At 44.3% G+C, this 20,931-nt stretch overlaps 1 protein-coding gene across 3 annotated transcripts in view; it reads left to right on the top strand.

The window, feature by feature from the left end:
- The window catches only part of SS18L1 (SS18L1 subunit of BAF chromatin remodeling complex), a 114,428-nt gene extending 107,047 nt beyond the window's left edge, over positions 1-7,381 (top strand). For all 3 annotated transcript variants that reach the window (XM_085619776.1, XM_085619775.1, XM_085619777.1), the window contains exon 11: positions 1,016-7,381. In XM_085619776.1, coding sequence (XP_085475902.1) covers positions 1,016-1,088 — 73 coding nt within the window. In that variant the 3' untranslated portion in view covers positions 1,089-7,381. The remainder of the gene's footprint in view (positions 1-1,015) is intronic.
- Positions 7,382-20,931: the final 13,550 nt, after the last annotated feature.

Genomic DNA, 20,931 nt, shown 5'->3' with positions numbered 1-20,931 from the left:
GGTTCCCAGGCTGGCATAGTTGTTGGTTCTTGGTCTCTGTAACATGATCAGAGCACATCTTTGACCATCACACGCCTTCCAATCATACATGCAGGCTGTTGTCATTAGTCTTTCAGACAAGGCAACAGGGGCACAAGGACATGCCTGTTTCACCAATACATTCAGCAAATGACAATGCTCTTTGGCTGAATGAAGTGACACAAGATCACAGGCACCCGCCTCCGTTCTCAGTGACATCCAAGTGTCTACTGTAAGTGTCGGGGCTAGAGAGAAACTGCAGGCACTTCATGTTTGACTTTTTCTAAATGATGCATTAATTTGCGATTTTTTTTCTAAAGGCTCTATATTAGAGATGCTTGTCATGCCTATAAATTCAAACTAATTGGTGCAGCTGTTTTTGAGGCAATGACAACCTAAAGTTAGCAAACCTTTTCTATTAGTATTCACGTTTTAATGTACATTTTTCCCATCCACCTTTCAAACTCTCTCAATTCCTGTCCCAAAAATATAACTTTCAACAATTTAGTCTGCACATCATTTTATTTAGAAAGTCTGGTGAGCAGTGGCACAATTATTTATGTTTGTCAAAATGTGCCTGCGCATGTGTAAAACAGTGCAAGAGCTGACTAGCATTGCACGCATGAGACAGGTCTAGCGGCTCACCATGCGTTGAACCGTCTCCACGACACCTAAGCAGCTACATTTGCACGCTAGGTTCTCTTTATACAAGCGCCTTGTCAAGACTACCCTAGTGATGTGTTTCGGCGCACACGGTCCAGATATTCATTGTAAGCAGCTGTGCTGAGAAATCTATCGGCTTTCTGTGATCCGAACAAGAGAGGTTAGTAGCATGGACTTTGTGCAGGATTCGTACGTTGATCTGTTCTCCTTCAAAGCAGTCTTCTGTATCTTAGTAGTTCCCCTAATGTCGTATCTTCTACTGGTGGTTACATACTGTTATAACATTCTAGGTTCTCTCTTTCTTTCTCTCTCTCTCTCCTTTGTTTTCTTGCAGGGCCAGTATGGAAACTACCAGCAATAGGGCCTCTGGGGCCACTGCCAGAATGCTGTCAATGGCAAATGTGTAGATACATCTGTCTACAGACCCGGCTGCCTGGATTGGCTTGATTCACACTGATGTTTCGGTTACCTCTCCCTTTAGCACAATGCAGGTTCTGTACGTGAAATTCCTCCGTTTCATGCTGGATTTGGAGCCTGCTGCTTCCGGTAACCAGACAAAGCTTTAGACGGTGGATATATTTGGTGCTGTGTATAGTAGTACTGTCTGTTGATAGAACAAGTGTGTCCTTTCCCTCAATCGCTTTTACGTCCATGTGTGGTGTTGCTGTATGGTCATGGTCACTGCTGCACACGTAAGGCACGCCAGGAGCTCCTTGGAAGCGGAAGACCTAGGATAGGCTTGGACTGCTCCAGACTCACAGCATGCTTTTAGGGTCTTCATGCTCAGTAAAGGCACGCAGAAGGCCCCCACTCTGGTGCCTGCCAGAGTTCTGGTGGATGTGCCCATCTTCTTGTGAGCAGATTCCCAGCTTGCATACTTAACAAGAAACAGCGACGGAGCCCAGAAACAGCATGATCTTTTTTTCTACTAAAGACATATAGTCCACCTCCTTGGAAAGTACTTTTTCGTGCGGAGTTCCCAGCAATGCTGTTTGTGCACTTCAGAAAACCTGCTCAGCCGAACGCGACGCTATATCATGAAGAGCAAGCTTCCTTTCAATCATATTGTGAAAGCATTCCTGTGTTGGTAAAGACTGTGTACATAGGGATTCTCCTTCTTCTGAGTGGTTGTGTAGAGGAAGCTTCAACCAGGATGGGCTTGGGGACTCAGCTTTGTTACGCGGACTCCAGGAAATTGGCTTTAAGCTGCAGCTTTTTAGAATCTCAGATAAGTAACCAGGGATGAGCCTTGCCTGTCTCAATGAGTCAAGGATTGACCAATGCTGCGTATTCCAACCCAGGCAGACTGTACTCCTAAGGTGTTCACTCTTTAGCTGCAAACATTCTGAATGTTGTGCTGAAAATGGGGGATCAGCCTAAGCAAATGGGAATAGTTTGAAAGCTTTTGTTTTACTTCACCTGCAGCATTAACTCCACAGTGATAGAGAACTGAAGCTTTAGAAAGGTGCTAAAGGAGTTCATCTACTATACATAAACGGCATAGTTAAGGTAATGCCCTGCCGCTGAGGCAGCCAGGCGATCACATACCGTACATAGCTCTGAAGCTAAGGATTGTGCCTCCCTCTTACTTAGTCAGCTGTGTAGTGGCTGAACTACTCCCGCTGAACTCACCCAGTGATCGAGTGGCGCCCCCTTGTGCAGTTATGTGGCCGTACTCCTTTACAGTCGCCATGATCAGACCAAACCCCCATGGGCTCAGCCATTAGCCAGTTTCACTCCCACGCCTAGTGACTATGTCGGACTCTCCTTTCATTCCATCCCCACCGCCGGCCGCACAGGCTTGATGACTAGACCACACCTCTTACCACACCTCTTACCAGAGGTGTTGTCTAATCATCAAATGATCAGGTCATACCTCCTCCTAAGCTTTGTGGCTTGGCTACATCCACTGCCTGATAGGAGCAAAGGAACTGATTGGCTCAATTCACAATCCTTCTGTGAGATGAAGATTGCTTCATATTCTCGAAAGTTCCCAAAATCTACCACATCTTGTACTTAAAATATTAATATCACTGCGGCTATACTTTTACCTTGGCAAAGCCTTCTTGGCTCTCAGCTCCTGTGAATCAATGGTCTTTGTAATCCATAGCTGAGGTACCGTGCCCTATGTAGTCCTTGGTACTCCATCACTCTAGATTACCCAGGCAGGTGTCACGAGGACGCTGCATGTGGACATTAATATAATCATGTACTATATTCATGTCATGCAAGCGCACTGTGGCAAATCTCTATGTTGGTATCGCCTGTCATGAGCACTAGGGAGTCTGTGCTTCTCAACACCTCCATTGCCTTTTGTTATTCTGTGTTGTCTTCCATTGGCCAACCATTTCCTTTCCCATGCTTCATTGAACTTGTGCATGTGTGTGCCATTTTTCTAGTCTATCTCGCTTTAGTTTATCCTGTATGCCTGTGTGCACACCTTTTGCTGTTTTCTTCTCTGTGGCTTTGGTCTCTTTTCTGTACTTTTTTTTTTTATCTCTGTAAACTTATGTCTTTTTCTGTCTATTCCTCCACTTGTCACTCTTATTTTATGTCTTTCTGACATTCTACACATCTCTTGTTTTCTTTCTCTCCCCACTACCTTGTGTTGCTACTACTCCTCACTTTCCATGAACAATGTTTTAGAGAAAACTTTATTTGTGTGAAAGACCTGGTCACTACAGTTAGCACGATTCTCAATCACCTTCTGATTTTCATCCCTTATTTCTGGTTTTCACATTGTGAAGGTTGAACCCAAATTAATTCCTTTGAGCGACATAAGTGAACAATAGGAGTTGATGGGATACTTGGTGTGGCAGCAGGGTGGCCCCTCTTAGGGTCTCCGATGAAGACTCAGGAATGCCTATCTAAGTCTGATGTGAAGCCACCAGAGCTTCCTATAGATAAGAGGTGAGGGTGGTAGTGCTGCTTCTCTTGATTGGATCAATGATGAACATCCTGGTGTAAAGCAGAAGGCCCAGCATGACCGGTCAGGTGAGATCACAGGAGTTCCTATCACGCTTAGTGGTGTTATCTGGCGATTCTTTTAGTACTGTTGGTTTGATCGCCATTGCAAGTCTCTATCCTTTTGAAAACCTCCAGATATTGCACACCTCAGAATAGATGGCCGAAAATTGATGATACACCACCAGTGCGCGTGCACCAGCAAGTTCTGGTGAGACACATACAATTAGCAGTGCTAAATGAAGCTCTATTCCATCTTTGGTTTGCAAGACACTAGCTTCAGCATGCGGCTGTAGGACAGTTGCACCACTATTGGTCTGTGAGATATATGCCGAAAGAGTTTTTATATGACCATTTTTTAAAGTTTATGTTAAGTTATTATTTTTTACCTTGGAATGGAACGTGTGTGAAAAAATGCTGCCTATTAAATTTTGTTTTTGTTATTTAACTTGAATGTTGCACATCTGGTGCCCTGTAACCTGCCCCGTTTGTGTGCTTGGTGGATGTCGTGTGCTGTCCCATGGGAGCACTCTGATGCTCTGTCCCTTGTTGCTGTTATGTGTCAATTTTGTCCTGACCGTTTTCTGCCTGTTGACCTTTGTCCCTATTTCCAGTCTCCATCAACCCCTTGTTTTACTTTTAGCTCTGTTATTAATCCGGTACTCCTGGCTGCTAGGACTATCTTTCGACCAGAGTGCAGGTCTTCATTTTTTTAGTGGCATGATCCAATCGCAGTTTTTTCTGAGCAATGCCTGGTGTTTTAGGTCTCGCCTGACCCAGCGCATGCGCTGGTCTGGCGAGACTTATTGAGAGGGCTCCAAAAAGTGCTACCAGGCCAGCCTAGAGCTACAGTGCATGTGCGCGGGAGCGCGCTTTACCGCAATTACTTTCACTTTTGCGGCCGCAGGGCCGCTTTGATGTTTGATCGTGATCCCGATCGCGATCACTTTAACTTTCGCGGCTGCACAGCCGCTTTGCTTAGCCAATAGGTCTCGCTTTTGGGACCTTATAAGTATTTAGTTATGCATCTGTTGCATGGCTAAACACTTATAAGGTCCCAAAGGCGAGACCTATTGGCTATGCCAATGCTTGTTTCATCTTGTATTTCTCCTTCTGTTAGGAAAACACCAATATACAAGATTATATAAGTTATTTCTTATCTGCTGCTTAACCTCCTAAATCTGTTGCTGCCTTTGCTGCTGAGTTGTCCAGTTAGTTGTGCTTTCTGGGTACAGTTGTTGCCCACAAAGAGATAACAGATAGTGTGAGCCCGTGCCCCTTTGACCCCTCCATGCTGGGAATGCAGGGTTAATCCATTGAACCACTGGTAAATATAGGCCACTGAGGATCATTTGTCAGGGGTGACCTCTACATATTTTGGGACAAAGTTTAAAAAACGCCATAGTTTCTCGGAATTTACTTTGTGTCTGTCGACAGTGCAGTGTTGGCTCTTTAAAGGCCTGTAGATTTATCATTTACATCTCTGCCCTGAAAGACATAAAGTCTTTTCTCATTACATTGGAAAATCATGTTTTGAGGTTGACATAAGCGTACCTGTTTTTTTCATAGATCTTACTTTCATAACCACTTACATAATAAACACACCAGCAGGCAATATAACAACATATCTATTTCACTCATTTTTAAGAGAGGGGCTGCCTGCCCTATGTATTCATTGTTTCCCTGCTCAAAAAGCTTGCCCCTTCTTCTGAATAATTAAATACATGGAACTATTTTTTCTTCTTCTAACATGGCTGACCAAGCCAAAGCTTAGCACAGCCTTTGCGCTCCATGCCTTTCAAAGCTCTGTGAGGCCTCCCTAGGAAAGCTTGGCAGGTCCTCCCACTATCCTACCTGTCATACCCTGACATGACCTATGAAGAGCCTTTCCGTCAAAGCTTGGCACTGCCCCTCAGCAGCCTGCCTGTCAAACCTTGGCGCGACCTATGAATGACCTGTCCATAAAAGCTCAGCAGAGCCTACCAGGGGCACGCCTGTCAAACCGTGGTATGAACTATGAGCAGCCTGCCTGTCAAACCTTGACACAGCCTATGTGCGACCTGCCCGTAAAAGCTCAGCAGAGCCTTCCATCAGCATGTGTGTCAAATCATGGTATGAACAATGAGCAGTCTGCCTAGCACAGCTGCACTGCAGCCTGCCTGCCAAATTGTGGCAGACTGTGAGCGACCTGCCTGTCAAAGCTCGGTACAGCCCTGCAGCAGTCGGTCTGTCAAATGTTGGAAAAGCAATGTTTCATGTCTGCATTGTTGGATGGCCAACATTGTCTGTCTTTCTGTTTCATTTGACTCTTTTTCTCATCTCTCCCTTTCATGCAGGAAGGAACCACCCTGCTTGTTATTTGTTTTTCGTAAAATGTGATACCTGCCTCTTTGAAAGTACAACAATATTGAGTTTTATTTAATATTTATTAATGTGTGCACTTTTTAAAAGTATATGTACAGCGTACATCTTGCAAGGATGCCTGCACCTCAGTCTGTGTGATCTCTACAAGAGATTAGAGGAATTGCAGTTGGGTAAATAATCTTTTTAAGAGCTTTATTTGTTATTTTGTTTAGTGTTGCAATTTCAGAATTCTGGCAATGTTGAGGTTACGTTGTTTGTACTTGGTGGGCCGGATCCTACCAACAACTGAATTGCATTATGAGAACATTCCCTCTCTTTTCACAGGCAGCGATTGGCTGGGAGAGAATTTAGTTGCCATCTAGCACACCAAGGGCATCACAGAATCCCAGCTAAATCAAGTGGAAACTCTACCGTGCAAATAATGTTTGCGCCAGTTTGCGGTTGAGTTTTTCGTGCATGGTTTTGCACAATTATTGGCATCATATGTGTCTGAGTTTAGTGCTCTGTTTTACCGCCTGTTTATGACAGTGGGTGAAGCACAGCAAAACCCCAAGTGAATCAATGCTGTTGGTGCACAGCCCTTAATCTGTGCTATTAAAAGAAGAGCAAAAATAAATTCACCTTATCTAATGTTTGTATTGACTTTTAAATTATGCCCTAAATGTTGCTTGAAGGTAACATCTAATGAGATTAGACTTGTCACTTGGAGGGGCCTGTGAATTAAATGTGAACAGATTTACTCATTGTAAATTAGTGCTTTCCTGGACTGATATTGACGTGTTCTTTTTATTATGTGGTCTTGAGGGACAGAGCTTTTCCCCTGGAATGTTTTGTTTTGGAAAAAATACTGTAGATAATGTTGCAAGTGCAAAAAAAGGTGAAGGTCAAAGTGTTGTGAGCGTGTGAAGCCATGCTTAAGAAGCAGAGTGCGATTTTTCATTTGTATTGTATATTGTGATTAGAAATCTTAAATTCAGTATGCCTTGAATGGTGATTTTTAAAAAGAGGTCTGCTAAAACAAACACCCGAATGATGAAACATAGGGGTCCATATCCTTTCGCTCTTGGAACACTTATTGTGGGTTCATTATTGGAACATGTTTTGGTACCATATGACGGGGGATGCGCTCTCAAATGTTACTCTATTTCATTGAAAGACCTGTAAGACCAATCCCTCTCGGCCTCATTCCTAGGGTGAGGATCAAACCATGCACCCGCGTGTGGAGTGCAGCAATGAGGAGAAGACTGATCGATTAAACACGTTAAGGTGCCCCAAAATCTTAAGGGCTTGAAGAGGCCCAATGCACATTCTGCAAGGGGCTTTTTGTGCGACAGTGGGATTGGATCATTAAATTAAAGCTGTTTTACCTGTACTGTTGGATTGTGATTTGTGTTTATGGCATGAAAAGTTGCAGTGTGTATGCAGCATTCTAAGGGTCAGCGAACCAGACCCCTCTACAACTTGTGTTTCTGGTGAAATATAATGTCTTCTTCTTTTAAGTGCTTTGGTTTTTGCTGCACACGCCCTAGCTGCATAATACAGGGGGTAGAAGAGCTTCATGTCTGTGATGACCAGTTTTATTTCTATGTAACCTGCAAGTATACTGTGCAAACCCTACCACGGTTGTCTCGTGAAGATGCCTGCTGTCACTGTTGTTACAGCTGACCCAACCCAGCCTTATCCTCAAGCATCAACTCACAAAGCTGTCAGGAAGACAACAGTGTGTGAAATATCTACCTACTTAGGTGTTCTTTGACATCACTACCATCAACCATCCAGACCCTGGTAAAACTGACAGCACAAAAAACAAAGAAAACTCCGCACAGTCCTTAAGCTGACCAAGCGCACCCTACCCAATGGCAGAATACACTAAAGGACCCAAGTGGTCCATAAAGGCACAGTGGCAGAGCTGCTCCAGAGGGCCCAGCTTTGTGTTGTGATTGATCTGGTAGGAAGGCCATGGTGAGGGTATGCATCCAAACTGATCCTGTTCTCTCCAGGGAGCCTGCATTGTCAACAGTACACCTTCTGCCCTCCACTAATAGCAACCCCTTGGGCTACTTCAAAGTTTAAAGTATTGCAAATTGGCCGAAACCTTCACTCTACCCTTTAGGGCAGGTACCTTACTGAGGGTGATCCCATTAACTAATTAGAGTAAGACAACCGAATGGAATGAGTTGTAATTTAAAAGCCCAGGAGTTGAAAAAGTGTCTGTGATGACATGGAATGCAATCGCCACACAACTCCCTAAGCCGGGGCGTCCTTGGGCAATGTCTTGTGAAAGAAGCTTGTCATTGGATTGGGTAGAGCTCATTTCATATCAAGCTTCATTCTGTAGAAGGAGATACAAGTGCTGCACTTGGTCTTATGATGCATGCGCTCCAGATTGTACCTTGTAGCTCTTTATGATATGTGTGAGCTTGTGCAAGGGTCCTCACTTACAGAGTGACTGACCGAATGTATGGATGCCGTGATAGGTGACCAGTCTGATGAAGAGGGAGCGAGGATCCCATTTGCATGACTTGTATTGGTCCACATTGGTTACGGTGCAGTGATATGACTTAGAGTCGGTGGTTTAACCCAAAGGGTCCCCATAGCAGGAGTGAACATGTAGTACTGTCTTATCATGCCTTGGTGTGAGTGAACTGCAGGAAAAAGCATGACTGAGTATCAAACAGAGTAGTAGTGCCAGAGGTCTGCCTGATGAAAGTTCTTAGATGATTACGCTAGTGTGCAAAGAGATTGCCTGAGCAAAGCAGCAACACTCCCAAGGGAGTCCTAACCTGGGGATCCTATCTGACAGGTGTGGGAGGGGGGTTATGGTAGTGCATCCTGTCGAAATTCTAGACGGGGGTGGTCACCCTCTTCATCAAAAACACTGGAATATGGGCCTCTGGTCTAACCAGCATCATGTGTAGCACACGCAGAGTTTAAATGGACCTACCATCCAAGGTGCCACCTGTGAATAACTCATCCCAAAAACCTAGCTTCGCAGCCACCGAAACACCCGTCATGTCTTAGACTGTTGACTTCAAGACTTTGCCAATGATATGCTGGGCTGAATCCCAGAATCCTCTCTGGCTCCAATTAAGGCAGTTATTGATTCTGCAATTCACCTTCTATCCACCACCTGAAAAACCGACCACATCACACTCATTTTTTAGGTCTCGCCTACGCAGCGCGCAAGCGCTGCATAGGAGGAGACCTTTAGAAATCGATTCACTACGTGCATGCTTTGCATTGCTTTCAATGGCAACGCGTGCACGTTTGGTGATTCCCTTGCGGGAGTGAGCTTTGAAACCATCTGTTTGTAATTAACTTGCAACCAGATGGTGCCCATGCTCGCTCCCGCAGGAGCGAGCAGTGCCTCCTTGTTTACATAGAAAGGGTCAGCTTGCCTGCGTTACTGAGTATATCGTATGTGTTTTAATTAATCGCCCAAAAAAGTATTAAACATGAACCCGCAGCTTTGTGGCCTAAAAACTGATCCTGGCACCTGAGCATTTTGATGAACTGCTCTACCTCTACCGCTCTCTACCGCTCTCTACCTCTCTCTCTCTCTACCTCTACCCCTCAACCTCTACCTCTCTACCACCCTACCACTCTCTACCTCTCGCTATCTCTCTACCTACCTCTCTCTCTCTACCTCTCTCTCTCTACTTCCTCTCTCTCTCTCTACTTCCTCTCTCTCTCTCTACCTCCCTACCTCTCTCTACCTCTCTCTCTACCTCTCTCTCTCTCTACCTCTCTACCTCTCTACCTCCTACCTCTCTACTTCCTACCTCTCTCTCTACCTCTCTCTCTCTAACTCTCCCTCTACCTCTATACTTCTCTCTCCACCTCTCTCTCTCTACCTCTACACCTCTCTCTACCTCTCTCTCTCTCCCTCTCTCTCTACCTCTCTCTCCCTACCTCTCTCTCCCTTCCTCTCTACCTCTCTCTCCCTACCTCTCTACCTCTCTCTCTACCTTTCTCAAAGATAGCTGCATCGTCTACGTGGGATGCGGTGGACTAAGTGGCAGCCGGAGCCTGATAGCACTGCTTGTCTTTTTTTTTTTTTTTAAAAACAAGCATTGGCATACCCAATAGGTCTCCCCTTTGGGACCTTATAAGTGTTTAGTTATCCAGTACAATATCCTTGTTGCAACAATATCAAGTGTTGCATGGCTAAACATTTATAAGGTCCCAAAGGCGAGACCTATTGGCCATGCCAATGCTTGTTGAGAACTCTGTTGACTCCCCATTGAGGAAAAGATACCATTTTAAATCCGATGCCTTTCATGGAGAGCCATCTAGCTTCACCACCTGCCTTGCCTTTCCAGGATTCCTAAGATTAAAAAAGCCTGAGAAATCGAAAGAGCGGGCCACCATCCCTGTGATGGACTCCAGTTGGAGTTAGTTGCAAACTTCGACCTACCTCATGAATATTACTTAAGTAGTTTGAATTGCGAACAACTGCTAATCTGAATTTTCTGAGTCAATCTATTTGCACCCAGGCTAATTTGTTATATTATTTACTGGCCACACAAATACTGGTCACACAATGCCACCGGGATTTTGTGAGCAGTAAATATTACATCTGCCCCCAAATGTTTGCTACATCATAAATTCATATAATTAACTGAAGGGTCCTCAGTGACAAACATGAGGAGCAGAAAATATATGAAGGGAGAGACCACTATCGGTTTCAGAAGCACCCGAGATGAAACGAAGCTTGCACTGCAGATCTTGGGCGTAAGGTCAAGCTTTATTCTTTCCAGCTCCAGAGTCAAAACAAGACTTGAAACAAGAGTTGATGTCTTGAAAAAGCACTATGGTCCTCACAGACTCCAAGAACAAGTTCGTAATATATTGTATTGGTGTAGTATTAATATAACACTCTTTACCCCTGGTGTAGCTTGATGGTGGTGTTCTGGGTGCACCAAGAAACGTAGGGCCTTATTTAGAGTTTGGCAGATTGGATATCTGCCAAAAAGTGATGGTTGTTTTGTCGCCGCATCACGCGTCTGTGACATCACTGGTACTCTAAATAATGCAGACGCACATCCAACCCCTTTTGGCGGATGTCACACTCCATCAGACACTAAAGAAGGAACATCTACACGAGGCAGGCAGAGTGTGCCTAACGGAAGGCACACGAGTGCATCGTTGGCCAGACACTAAAATTATGTAAAGAATGGACCTCGTTTAGGGACATACGCGAGTGACATGTATACAGACCCTTGTCGAAGGTCACTTAAAGAATGAGACTAGCATGGGAGCACAAGCACAGCAAGACCAAAGTTCTGGTTTAAAAAAGACTGTGCATTTCATGCCCAACAGAGGAAATTGCAGCACAGCAAGAGGAAAATGCATGATAGGTGACCTCAAAGCAGTAAGCTGCATACCCATGGCCACTGGAAATATGTGGCAATGGAGGAAGAAATGATGTGGCAGGGTTTACTACATTATGCAGTAAGAAAAGTCAAATAATGCAGCATAATGTGTCGCATTTTGTGGTAGTATTATTTCCTATTTTGTCTTTTTAACTCACGTTCATACTGTCTGGGCAAAAAAGTTTTGCTTCATTGCTACAATTGTACTAGCTGTATACAGTATTTTTACCAAATAGCTGCTCACCACAGCAGATGCATACTCACTGTAGTACTGCAGGAAGCATGCAGCCATTACCATGAGACTGCCAACTTATCTCACCACTGCCAGAACTACATGCTGCTAGCGATGATGTTTCTGAGCTAGAATATTTTTTTGTAACTTTTCTTCTACGTTCTTCTTCGATGCTGAACAATTGAACTTACCTGCTCTCTCTTCAAGTCTCCATTCACATCTTTAAATTTAACTTGCTGCCAATTTTTGATTTGTGTCGCTGCAGGGTGCAGTTATGGATGAGGGTTGGCTGGTAGTTCCTAAGGCAGCTTATTCCAGAGTACATATATACGTAGTGGTCTGGTTTAGTACATACTAAGTACAGGAGAAACACCACACGAGGAAGTAGAAATGCCTCACATACTCTTGAAAATTGGACAGAGAGACTAGCATGAGCTGTGTACTGCTCTGTTCTCACGGTACTATACTTGTACACCTCGAAAATGGAGAAAGGCAGCCCAAAATGTCAGGTTCACAATCTGCATTGGATACACAGCTCTGCCCTGGGCATCTCTCAAAGGTACTCGACAAAAACAAGTCCTGCATGGGTGGCTTCTCTTCACTTTTCAAAGAACAAAGGGTGAATGTTTCCCCTCAACATACCAGATTTTCCAATGTGAAAACAATCGAGAGAAGCCGATAAAGCTTTCCAGGGCACACATTTGAATAGAGTTGGGAGTGGATTTAAAAAAAGGAAAAACAAGGATAAGGAAGCAGAGAGTGTGTGTATTGGTGTGTAGAAAATTGCAGTGGTGGGTGCGCTGTGAAGACAATGAAGTTGCTCAGGGCAAATGATGGCGGGTATAAGTCTTCAGCTTCAACATTCCAGTGTTTGGCTTTCTGTTTCTCTCTTTTTAATCTAGAACATTCTGCCGTCACTTGGGGAATGCTGTTATAGCTCTTCTGCCTCGGGCTTGCAGGTTGTTAAAGGCCCAATCCCAAGTTATAAGAACATGCCTTGTGCTCGGACCTGTAACTCGGGTATAGCTGTCAGCAGCGGGCTATAAGTCTATATTATATAGTGCAAAAATATCTGTGAATCAACAGAGCGTTGTACATTACATGAGAGGTTGGGAAACAAAAGTACAAGATGGTGCACATCAAGTGGGGACTACACAAATACATTTTACACACACTATCATCAGTCACACTTCATTTTTATTGCCACTATTTCTCCATCTTAATTTCTCAGTTACTTCTTGATCTCTCTCTTCCGTTTTCCCACCCCTTCTTTCCTAACCTTTTTACCCAATATACATAGGTCTTCTCTACTCGCCCGCCCACTTACTTGCACCCTTACTCGTTTAATTTTCTTACTTCCCTTTGTCCATACCCCCTTTCTTCATGAGAAATTTGACCATTTTTCTATCATTCTCACCTTACTCTTTGTCATCTGTTCTCTACTCCTGTGGGGCTGGCCGTACCGTGTGCATCACAGCACAGACGGAGGTAGGGCAATTCATTTGAAGACAATGCGGTCTTTCTTAGCCTAGCTATGCTCACTCCTCGCGGGTTTGTCCTGCCGTGGGTAGACCACCTTTCTGTGGCTGAATGTGTGTGCACACAGGTGTACGCTTCTCTCAGATGTGCCAAGAATATCTTTTATATGTATATTTTTTATGGATTTATGTATATATATTAATTTATATATGTGTGTAAATATATTCAAATATTAAATAATATGTATAACTATTATTATACTTATAAATATGTATATATTTGTATGGATTTATGATGTGAACCTAGATCTAGTTCAACACACTGCTGCACAATTGTGGTAGTACAAGACCGATATAGGATATCAGGAGAGGTAGAATATGGCTTGGGGTAGGGCTAGTGAAGGGGAGGGGGCAAAGATACAGTGAGACATTCTTCAGTTGCAAGGTGATGAAGAAGTCATATGATGAGGTGTTCATTGAAGAGCTGCATTTTCAGCTGTTTTCTGAAGCAGAGATTGACCACAGGTGGGTAGACTTCAACTTAAGCAGCATTCCATATTGTTATGGTATAAATGCCCCAGTGTCAAGTTTTCTCCTTCATGCATTTTCTTGTTTGCAATTTGGTAATGTCACTGCTGCTGGTTTTGTGGAGACCTCCTGACGTCTTGATTTTGGAGGACAGGACTGGAGGATTACCATCCTTGACGTCCATCTACACTGCCAGTAGTGCTACTTTTTCATGTGTACTTTATGATAGAGTTGGCATACTTCAGAAATTCTGTTTCCAAAGAAATAGAATCCAGGGTCTAATTTTCATATTAAGTCAGATCTAAAGCTGAGCATCAAACAGTTCAACATCACATCTATTTCTTTTGTTTGAGAAAATTTGCCCTCAGCTGTTTCACAACTTCCTGGCCAGGAATACAACTATCATTTAAAAAAAAAAAAAATGGTGACTTCAGAAGGCAACTTTAAAAATCGAGTAACCATTTCTGTGCACCTGGTAAATCAAGGCCTGCATTTAAACTATATTCATTGAAGAGTGATTTGAGCTGAAGATTATGGGAAAGGTGACTTCAGATGGCAACTTTAAAAACCGAGTAACCATTTCTGTGCACCTGGTAAATCAATGCCTGCATTTAAACTATATTTATTGAAGAGGGATTTGAGCTGAAGATTATGGTAAAGGTTTAAATAATCAGTGGCTTTGTACAGGTGCTAAAGTGCTATGAGCTCTCTTAAACAACAAGGTTCCATCACAGTTGAATAAGGGGTCTCGGATAAATCAATCCACTTTTCTAAGTTGGCTAAAAAATTATCAAATAAAACTGTAAAAAGCAGACTCTGTGTGCCCATGCTTACAACAGACTCAATAGAATTATTCCAGTTGTGTACCAGAAAACCAAATAATTTCCCTTCCATTTCATTCTTCGGATTTTTCTATAATATTTGGAGGATGGCTGGAACCGCAGGGGCACTTAACTCCTCATGCTCCAAGATAGTATCATTATACAAAGAAAAGGTGCACCTCCCACTTTGACACACTGGCCTGCTTACTTTCAACTACTATAAAATCCAGTTCGAATGCCGGAGTTGTGTCTTTGCCTAGGCTCTGAAAATTAGGTGTAACTGCTGTGCAGGAATAATGTTTCTTCACTGGCAGAAAATCAAAGTCAGCCAACGCAATGGCACATGCAGTACAAAGGTTGCCAATTCAAGTCCATAAAAACTCCTTATTTGGGTGTGCTTTTTTTGCAGCAGAGAAGTGATTATAGAGTTTCAAAATAAATGCTTCAACATCAACAGAAATACCATCAATAATCTGCTTAGCAGGGTTATGTAAGATATGGATAGGACAGTTTGCTAGAAGAAAATCACAGACTTCTTTCAACAGCTGAAAAATACAATGGTGTTGTCGATAATTCGCATTTTCTTTTTCACCACAGTAGGCTTTATTCTTAAATGTCAAACTGTGTTTCATTAATTTCGTTCCAATGTTCGCTGCAACTGCTGAAGCAGTCTTGGCATCATCATCATCATAGAACTCCATCTAAGTGTAGATCACACTATAAGGGAAAACTAAATTATATCCACTTTTGTTGAAATGCTTTAATGTTAACCTTGTTACCAGCTTCACTGATAACTGAGAAAAATCCATCTTGTAGCGCCATCTGCAAGAAGAGAGGTGCAGGCTCATTTTTGGTGATATCCAATGCACAGGAGGCCTTTACTGCAATTGATATGCCGGAATTCATGATTTTGGATAGCTTGAACCCATAGTACAAAGTGCGATGGGATATGTGATGTTTAACAGCATTTCACCTCTGAAGTTTGGACTAGAGTTGTAAAAGAAACCAACAGAATGTCATGAACTTGGGTGCCATGGAAAATGGAAGTAATAACACAAAAGTATGATATATTGTCATACATGCCAGGGTGCAGACAACACAGTAGCAGGGTGTGAATCCAATCAGTGTTACATACAAATGGATTAGCCGATGTTGGTAAATGTGAGAATCTGACATTTGCCTTAGACATTTATGGTGATGTATTCAACAGCGCCACATATCTTCCATGTCTGTCCATAGCCTATAAACATAGGACAAAAGGCCTGCCAGACTGTTAATCAGGAACATATGTCTTCTGTGGGGCCATGTGGCTTTAACCCCTTCGGTGCCCGCCCCTTTCCCCGCCCTGTGCCGGCCGTTACATTAGCGGGCGGGGTTTGTGACGAGCTGGACTCGTCATGGGCACAGCGCCACCGCGGCCCATGACGAGTCCAGCTCGTCACGGGCACCGAAGAGGTTAAAGCGAGAGCTGCGAAATGGAGAACCAGGTTTGAGTCTTGGCTTTGGTTCATCATCCTGTGATTCCGGGCCAGTCACTTTAATCTCCACATGCCTAAAATAACAAGCATTTACAATGCAATGGTCTCGGCATTGGTAAAGTTAAAGCTAATGATATTGCTCATGACATTATTTTTGTTTATGTTTTTAAAACATTTAACCCCTTCAGTGCCCATGACGAGCTGGACTCGTCATGGGCTGCGGTGGCGCTGTGCCCATGACGAGTCCAGCTCGTCATGAACTCCGCCCGCTAATAAAAAGCGCGGCACTGGGCGGGAAAAGGGGCGGGCATGCAAGGGGTTAAAGAAACAGCATTGTTATTTACAATGTCAATAGCTTAATCACTCTCAAATGCGAGACCTATTGCATTTGCACTCCCACAAAGGGAGAATGCACAGGCCGGTGTATGGTTGATCACACGTTGGCTGCAAGGCCACTCTATGAATTACAAAGGCGACACAAAACTCAGCGAACCAATACACTCTATAATTACCCAGACACAAGGGCCGCCTTGGAAATTCGGTATATGACAGCAATCAGGTACAGGCTGAGCTCTTCCTCGTCCTCATTCATTCCGCTCTGGGAAAATGTGGAATATACCCGGACCTGCATAGGACCTCATAAAGTGTGTTTAACCATGACACTAGAAGCCATTTGAGCAGCTCAAAAGAGGAACTTGCACTCCCAGAAGCTGAACGCTTCAGCTATCTACTACTGCCCCCATCGGTTGCTTTCCCCTAGAATCAGCAGACATCCGCCAGAGCTCTGACCCCATTCGAAAAATACCTATTATACTCTGACCCAATTCAAAAAATACCTATTACCTACCGTCTCGAATGGCGATGAGGGGAGGAAGAATGTTACTCAAATGGGGGGGGGGGGCTTCCCATCAGTGACGCAAGCCCCTCAGACCACACTCAACACCCCCATCACCCCCTTAGCTCTTTCTTTCATCTTGAGGATCCTGGCTGGATGGGCATGCCAAACTGGGATTAGCAGTGCGCGTGGGATTAGCCAAGCCTCTGCTCTGAGTATCCAATCAGTGGCAGCAACGAGGGCGCAGAGGAAAAAGCCCAGACCACCACAAAGGGAATGTCAACACAGTGATACAGCGAGGGCTACTGTTAAAGAACTGCATTATCAATACCAGAAATGGGTCGCCAGGGTAACGGCCTTAAAAATAATGTCAGTCACCAGACTGGCACATCGCTCTCTGAGACGGCAAACGAATTGCGTGACAATCTCTGGTATTTGCTACGATATGCGGAAATGCGTAATTTTAACCAGTGATGCTGCACTTGACTTGACCGCTCAACCGGACGTTCATCAGCGTACTTCTCAGTTCCGTGCGTAGATAGCTAATCCAGGCCAGTCACTAATGTTGCATGATGGGATTTGTAGTACTTACTCCATCATAAAAGCAGGACTACAAATCCTACAATTAAAATAAAATCCTGGAAGAATGAATGAGGCACTCGCGCGTGGAACCGAGAAACTTGGGAGCTCGGTTGCATGTATGTGCCAAAATATGAAAACTGATAAGAAAATTCGTATTTCATATTTCCTGTGTGATTAATACTAATATGTACCCAGTTGTCCACCCGAAGGTATTGGAGCACTTTACCCTATGATCACCAGTTACGTTACTCAAGGACACGTTTATTATTGGGTAGGCAAGGGGAGATTATTTATTTGACCAGAATCACAGAATGCTGAGTCGACGCCAAGGCTCGAGCCCCTTTTCCCAGCTCAAAATCGGCAGTTCTAGACGTAAGGCTACTCCCTCTCCCCAACTGTAGAGCGCTTACCTCTGTTAGTCCTAAAAGTGAAGTATATATATTAATCATGTCTTGTGCGCTCCTTGTAAGAATAGGCTTGCGTCAGATGCTGCCATTGTAGCCCTATTGTCACAATTTGCATATTTACTGGCTTCTTTGGAACATGAAAGATTTTGAAATCTGGTCAGACAGACAATATGATGCCGGCAACGTCGTATTACAATTACTTGGGGGGGTGCGTGGCCGAGCCGTACAGCAAGATGGGCGATTGGTAAAGGGGCTCTGCCGGCCTAGCACACTCTCCGGCAATTATCCTGTTGAAAATTGCCCCATCCTGGCTCCCAAGTACGGGGCACTCACGCTGAAAACAAAGCGGCATGCAGTGATGTGATTGGTGCTTCAACATACGGCTGCCTGTTGCTGTGATCGCCGCTGAGATTTGGCGGCCTGGTTCCGCCGGTGCAGGGGCCCGGACTCCAGGCCGAGATGATGCCCCACACGGGGTGCGCTGATCGCTGGGACCGAGTGTCGGTGTTCTGACTACCCGGACAGGGAGGCCGCGGTGGAAGTGGAGGGGCAAGTGGAGCTGCGGGGGGGAGCCCCAGGACCCAAACCGGCGTGTAAAGCCCGGCCGCACTGGCGTGGCATGAGAGGCGGGCCCGTGGCTGCGGCGGGGCCCTACTACGAGAGCGGCACTCGGTGATCGCTGAGGCTCACGGCGTGGATGGACGGTGCCTGCTGAAGAGTGGGCCACTGGGGCACTACCCCCCCCCCCCGCTGAAGATTGGTGATGGAGCCGCCATACAGCACTGAAGCGGGGGACTGCATATAATGCCTAAACGGTGCGACATTTAAGCACCATTGGGGCCGCACAGAGGCCTGGGAGGAGAGGCAGCGCGAAGTGCACAGGACTGCTCCCGTAACACTGAGGTACGAGGCCGTATTAAAAGAAGAGAGTTGCTGTGGGGACTGGTAGGGGCCCCTCTACAATTGATGCTGCTAGCTGCAAAGGTGCTGTGACTGGGCCCTGTTTACACGACCAACTTCGGCGCCAGACTTGGTGCGCTTCAAATTTACCTGACGATTGCTGCACCCACCCTGCGGCTCCGATGCGAACTCCTGGGCAAAAGTATAGGGGGAGAGGACGCCAGGAACACCGCCGCCTTTCTCCGAGGCGAAGCAGAAATGCCTCGGAGAAAGGCAGCAGCGGTTTCGGATTCGGGGGCGTGTTTTTCTTTTCTCTCCTCTTGCCATTGGCTGGAGGAGATAATGAGAAAAGTAGCAAAAACACGCCCCCGAATCCGAAAAGGACGGGGCCTGTTCGGAGAGACAAACCTCTTCTCCAATGGCTGGCCAGCATTCAAGAGGCCAGCCAATGGAGAAGAGGGGAGAAGAGGGGCGGGTTCAAGCCCCTCTTCTCCAAGTCATTAAATCTCGCGAGCGAGACTGCGCAAGCGCAGCCTTCGCTAGCCGAGACCTAAAAATGAGTGTGATATTGTGTACTGTAACTGGTGCTCAAGTAGACCATAACTTCGCCCTATATCGGGTGTCTGCAACCAGTTGATCGCGAGCTACCAGTAGCTTGCAAAAACTTTCAGAGTAGCTCCCAACCATGAGTTCATTTTTAATTAAGAACTGCAATAAATAGGTGTTGTGTTTTTCTTTTAAAGTTAAGCAAAAGCCATGTTTATTTTACTTTATTATCTGACTGCAGATAGAGCCTGATAATAAGCAGTGCTTCACTTACATTTATGACCTATGTGGGTCACAGAGGTTCAGAACTGAAGCAATGAGGCATTAAAAATAAAAGTCGTTCTCAACTCAATATTGGAGCATAAGAACAAAATGATATTTCTGAAAGCATTTAAATGAGAGAAAATGAAAAAGAAGAGTTAACTTGATGATTAAGTTAACTCTTCATTTTAATTTTCTTCTTTTCCAAGGTGTTACATTTACAAACAGCAGACATCTTGCTCCCGGTGGCTGGTAGAAACAGTGTCATATTTATAACTAGTAGTAATTTTCTTTTAAAATGGGAAAGTTTTAAAGTGAAGAAAAAAGATTCTATTAAACATTGTCACAATGTTTTCTCCACTTTAAATCAAGCCAATGAAGTCCGAATATTTTATGTAGCATGTTTCTTCACTTTAAATTCCTCACATTTAAACAAATGACTATATTTTCCTGTTATAAATATGGCACCATGTATATAGGCCACTGGGAGTAACATGCCTGCTTTTTCTAAAGAAACTTTGATAAGGGAGAAAATTAAAATGATGAGTTTTCTGTAATGCATATAAATATAAAGTTAACTCTTCAGTTCAATTTTCTCCCATTTCAAAGTGTCACATTAACACACAGCTGGCATCTTGCTCCCAGTGGCTGGGAGACATGCTGCCATATATATAACTGAAAAATACAATACTTTTTTTTTAGTGGGAGAAATTTAAAGTGCAGAAAAATATTCCATCAAGTGCAGTAAAAATGTTCCTCATTACGAACATTTTTGGAGAACATTTTGCTGCACTTTAAATTTTTTCTATTTAAAAAAATTGTATGTTTGTGGTGTACATGTAACAGTGCCACATATGGCGAAAGGTATGTCCTATGCCACACGTACATTTGACACAGGCTCAGTCACTCATACACATATATGCCATTCATTCAAACACGTTCATACATCTCCACAAATGCACTAACTTACGCACATGGAAGCCCTATCATAGTACTCCTAGTCACAGTATTTTGTTCAAACCATAGTATTGGGCTCCATGGACATTAGGTTTAAAGTCAATGAAGCTGGGTGAGGGGGCGTCTGGTAACCATGCACACGTTACTTGGCCTTCAGTCGGTCACTACTATTTTTACTTACCAGAAGTAGTTTTCATTACAGAAAGGGTTGGAGACCCCTGCACTATATAAGTCTACCCAAAACAAGACCATGACAGTCCTGCCAAGTACCACTCATCAGGCGTTAGACTAATGCATTTTAGTATGGTGGTCTGCATCACTGTACTAACAAGCTTAGTCACGCATTTCTAGCGCCTCCTCACAGCACCCATGCACTGAGGCAGACTAGCGACAAAGAGCGATGCCGAACCACTCAAGCAAGCTGAGCAGCGTGGACTGCGTGGTGTGAGTCTGGCAGAGTACACTGTAAGACGGCACACTGATTGTGCAGTGCTTTGCTGGCTAGTGCAGGATAGAATTTAA

Source organism: Triturus cristatus, chromosome 7 (genome assembly GCF_964204655.1).
Source record: "Triturus cristatus chromosome 7, aTriCri1.1, whole genome shotgun sequence".
Taxonomy (NCBI): domain Eukaryota; kingdom Metazoa; phylum Chordata; class Amphibia; order Caudata; family Salamandridae; genus Triturus; species Triturus cristatus.
The sequence above is the reverse complement of the archived record's forward strand: the minus strand, read 5'-3'. Positions and strand labels throughout refer to the sequence as shown.